Source organism: Solanum pennellii, chromosome 9, assembly GCF_001406875.1.
Source record: "Solanum pennellii chromosome 9, SPENNV200".
Lineage (NCBI taxonomy): Eukaryota > Viridiplantae > Streptophyta > Magnoliopsida > Solanales > Solanaceae > Solanum > Solanum pennellii.
The window spans coordinates 53,720,138-53,725,230 of NC_028645.1; the positions used below are offsets into that span (position 1 = coordinate 53,720,138).

The 5,093-nt window shown below is 26.9% G+C and overlaps 1 protein-coding gene across 1 annotated transcript; it reads right to left on the bottom strand.

Moving 5' to 3' along the window:
- Positions 1–451: 451 nt before the first annotated feature.
- LOC107030200 lies at positions 452–1,614 on the bottom strand. The gene is made up of 2 exons (XM_015231569.1): positions 1,606–1,614; positions 452–748 (listed from the first exon to the last, which is right to left on the bottom strand). The coding sequence occupies exons 1-2, from the start codon at positions 1,612–1,614 to the stop codon at positions 452–454; spliced, it is 306 nt and encodes a 101-aa protein (XP_015087055.1).
- Positions 1,615–5,093: the final 3,479 nt, after the last annotated feature.

The following is a 5,093-nucleotide window of genomic DNA, read 5'->3' on the forward strand; positions in this document are numbered from 1 at the left end:
GAATTTTAGAAGTTATTGAATTGGTTTTTATTAATGAGTTTAAGTCTTCCGCATTACTTTCTGTTGATATTATATTGAAATGTTAGGGTTTAGATTGGTTGGTTCGCTCACATAGGAGGGTAAGTGTGGGTGCCAGTCGCGGCTCGGTTTTGTGTCGTGACAGCTGCGCAATTAGTTTATTATATCCTTGTAATTTCTGTGTTAAATAGTCTTGGGTTTTTTCCGTAGTTGTGGTAGATCTAGGTTTGAGGTTTAAAAAGATTTGTATTTTATATAGATTTTCAATATAAGCTTGGGAAATATGGTTATATGTTTTCTTTTCTTTGTGCAGGTTGGCTGCATATGTAGATGTTTGTGGTGTTGGGGTATCTATCATTTGTACTTTTGGAATAAATGGTTTTGTAAATAGGCTATTTAGATTTGTATTTTTTGGTGTAGCTTTTTCCATAATTCATGTGCTTGTACCTGCAACATTAGCAACGTTATGGGTTTTAAGAAGTTTGCCAACGTCTCCTTTTATCTCTGGCTGTTTTCCGTCTGCCGAACGACGTAGCTCTGCATTTTTACAGTCATGCTGCTGACTTATATTAGCTTTAGACTTCAGGTTATCTTCATTAGTCTGTAGCTTTTGTATCTCATTATCCATTCTGTACACTTTGGTACAAAGTGTAGTAATGGCTTTGAATAGCTCTTCAATTGTATGTTCATTTTTGTCCTCAGTTTGAGTAGCTTTGTCATGATAAGTATTCTGCAACCATATTTTTGTCAGTCTTGATTATCTCAATTGTAAATGTAAAATTTAATATATTTAATACTAGTCTCCTTATTTCTTTTGTTGTAACTGTATCTTGTACCTTATTAGTTATCCACCATTTTACCTGTGTATTATTTGTCCTTACAATAAATTTATTGTAAACAATATATGGTTCAAATGCTAACAGACATTTATATAGTGCAAATAATTCTTTTCTATTTATTTCCCATTTTGTTTGTACTTCTGCATAGGATCCTGAATAATATCTGCAATGGTGTTCTATTTTTTCTTTTTCATATTTATATTTTAAAACTCCTACATAACTATGATTGCTTGAATCTGTTTCAACAATATAAGTAAATGATCTATTTTCATCGGGAAAATATAGTTTTGGTAGTTTCTTACATAAGCTCTTGATATGTCTTATATGTTCTTTATCTTTATTGTCGAAATGATATTCAACATCTTTATTAAGTTTTTTATGTAATGGTTTTAAATGTTCTACTAATTTTGGTATATATTCTCTTACTTGGTTTACTAATCCTAGAAAGGATTGTAATTTCTTTTTTGTATCTATATTTTCATCAAGGGTAATTATTTTTTGTACTATATGAGTTTGCATTTTTATTCCATTTTATCTATTTGTATTCCTAGAAATTCTATCTGTGGTTTCATAATTTCTGCTTTCTTTTTACTTAAGCTTATACCTGAGTGTTTAATTATATATATAAATTTTTATAATAACCTAATATGTTCATCTTGTGTTTTCGAATATAGTAATATATCATCTATATATACAATACAATTTTCTCACTTGTTAAAATAGTTTTCCATAAAATGTTGGTATCTACCTGGTGCATTTTTATATCCAAATGGTAAAATATTCCATTCATAAAATCCTTGCGGTACAGTAAATGTTGTTAATTGTTTAGATTCATCTTCTAGTTTCAAATGATAAAATCCTGATTTGCAATCAAATTTACTGAAATAGTTATATCCTTGTTTTTGTCTTATTTTTAGTATCTTATTTGGTATTGGGTAATTATATGTTCTAGTTTTAGCATTTAGATTGCGATAATCTATGTCCATTCTGCTTTTACCTCTTTTTTGTTCACTATGTTTATTAACTATAAATGCTGGACTTGTATGTTTGCTATTACTTTCTTGTATATAATTATTCTCCAGTAGCTCATCCATGTGTATTTTGAATTCTTTTAAATCATCAAAATTATATTTTAATGGTTTTTGTGTTATTATGCTATTTTCATCTATTAGTTCATATTTTACTTTCATCTCATGTTTTTCTCATCCTTGTAATGGATTCTCATTATATAGTAATTCTAGTTGTTTGTTAATTATTTTAACTTTATCTATTGTAAATATTATAATTTCTAATTGTGTTATTTGATTTTTACTTATGTTTTCCATTTCTTGGTTTATTTTTTCACTTCCTTTTATCCATGCTATAGGTTTACGTTGTTTATTATTTACTCTTTTTGCTCTTATCTTATTTCCGCATGGTGTAGTAAACCATCATTGTGTTTTCGTTATAATATGTGGGTAAAATTTTTCTAGAAATGGCATTCCTAATAACATATATTTTGTTGTAAATTCAAAATTATACATTTCTTCTATTGTTAGTATTTTATCTCATATTTGTATTTTTATATTTTTTGCTTTATATGTAATCATACTTCCTTCATTATTAAATCCTGTTACCACCATAGGTGTTTTTAATTTTTTCCATTTATCTTCTGGTAAGCAATTATACTTACATATATTCGCTTCTGCTCCTGTATCTATCATAGGGGTATAGTATCTGTTGTGATATCCTTCTACAATAATTTTTGCAAGTATATATATTTTCATTATTCATTTTGTTCTTTTGATAATTATTTTCTTATTTTGGAAAGTTATTGTTAATTGTTCATTTTCTATATTTTATGGTTTAACTTTTTCTAACCATTTTATTCCTAATGTAATATTCTGATTTTCTTGAAAAATTTTAAATGGTATTATTAATGGTATTCCTCCTAATAATTATTTGTTTTTCTTTTATCTCTTCATTTGTATTTACTATCTCACTAGGTAGTCCGGGGCATAATTGTCCTGTTTTTATAATTTCCGTTTCTAATACTAATTCTCTTGTTATGTAATTTTCTTCTTTGTCCTGTATTTATTAAAATTTTATATTTTCTTTGGTCTATTATTCCTTTTATAAAATAATGGTATGGTGTTATATCTTCTAATAATTTTTGTGGAATTTCATAGTTTCTTCTAGATGTACTCATTCTTGATGAGGTAGTTCTTGTTAATGTATTTGGTACGCTTGAAGTGCTTAATCTTTCTTTTACAATTTCTAAATCTTCTTCCATGTCAATTTCTTTATAGCTGTAGTCATTATTGTCTATCACAGTAATTATTTTTTCAAAGGGATTTTCTACTTTTATTTTATCAATTTTATTTTTCGCTGGTACTTTGTGTTTTGTCGTATATATATATAAGTTTTTACATCTTGCCGTAAATATTTTACTTCCTGGTGCTAATTCTATTCCAGACATCTTCCAATATAATACTAATGATTTATCTATATTTCTATATGTTAATGCTACTGAATAATTGACACTTATTATAAATTTAAATTTTTGGTATATTAGGTTTCCTCTTACTGCGCTAATTACGTTTTTTTTCTATAGGGTGTATAATTCTATCATTTGCTAAATATATTTCAATAGGTGTATCTATTCCTTCTCTAAAACAAGCTTTTATTAATATTTCTGTTCCTCCTAAATGTATATATTTTATAGGTGTTTTAGCTTTTATATCTTGCATTTCTTTATTTATTATTCTTTTATTTAGTATAGGTATCTGTGCTTTTCCTCTTGTATATTTGCAATCTATAATATGTTCTTTCTCACTAACTACATAGTATTATTCTTTTTGTCTTTTACACCAATTTCTCAAAGTAGGTATTTCAAGTACTTTTTCAACACTTAAGTCTAATTCTTTTCCTTTTATTTGTTCAAATATTGTGCTATCAAATATGATTTTTTGTTCTGATAATTCTTCATTTTGATATTCTTCTTTAGATATGATTTTTGTATCATCTTCAGACATTAGGTTTCTTCGTCTATTACATCTATATCAATATTTTCTTCTTCATTTACAAATTCTATATCTGATACTTCATATATACTATCATTTTCGCTTAATTCATAGTCTATATATTCTATTTGCATATATTCATCATTATCTATAATTATTTCTGCAATTTGTTTTCTTTTTAGATCCTTAGGTAGCTTACAGTCTTTAGCTAAGTGTCCTATCTTTCCGCAATTATAACAAATACATTGGGATAATTTTCTTTTTGGTCTATATGGTCTTTTTATTTTATAATTTTTTACGTAATACCTTTGTCTGGGGTTTTTTATATTTATACCTAGTTTTAGTTTTTCTATAATTTTTTATATCTTTTGGGTTTTTCCTTGTTATAATATTTATTTGTACATCCAAACTGTGGTGCTGCTTTATCTTTACAACAGGCTAAATTTTTAATTAGTACTTTTTCCATTTTTAATTTTTCTTTTTGGTTTTCACAGAGTTGTACAAACCATTGATGTAAAAATTTTATTCTAGCTCCTAAAGTATCTGTTAATCCTTCATTGTTCCAATCTTTAATTATTTTTGTACTAAATGGTTCTGGTAGTTTAGTAAAATATTGTTGTCTTATTTCTTTTGCTTCATTCATATCATATCTTGCTTTGTAATAATATTCTTTGAATGCACATGTGTATTCTTCTGTATAACACATTTTACATATAGCTAATTTTGTCATAAGTTGACTATTTATTATTTTTTCTCTATTTTGTTCTTTCATTTTTGTGGTCATACCTCCAAATTCATTTCTTATTGCTTATTCATATTTATCTAATATATCTATATTTGTTATTGATGGAGATCCATCTATTTTCTTATCACTTCTAAGTGTTTCTAGACTTTCTGGGGGTAAATTTTCTATCCATAATTTTGTTGTTCCCACAAATGTTCTTTCTATATATTTCGGCGTTTCTTTTGTTGTTATTTTGTTATCAGTTTGTCACGACCCAAAACCGAGCCGCGACTGGCACCCCACTTACCCTCCTATGTGAGCGAACCAACCAATCTAAACCTTAACATTTCAATTTAATATCAACAGAAAGTAATGCGGAAGACTTAAACTCATTAATAAAAGACAATTCAATAACTTCTAAAATTCAACATCTATTATTTCCCAAAATCTGGAAGTCATCACCACAAGAACATCTATGATCAAATTACTAAACTAAGAGTATTCTAAGAA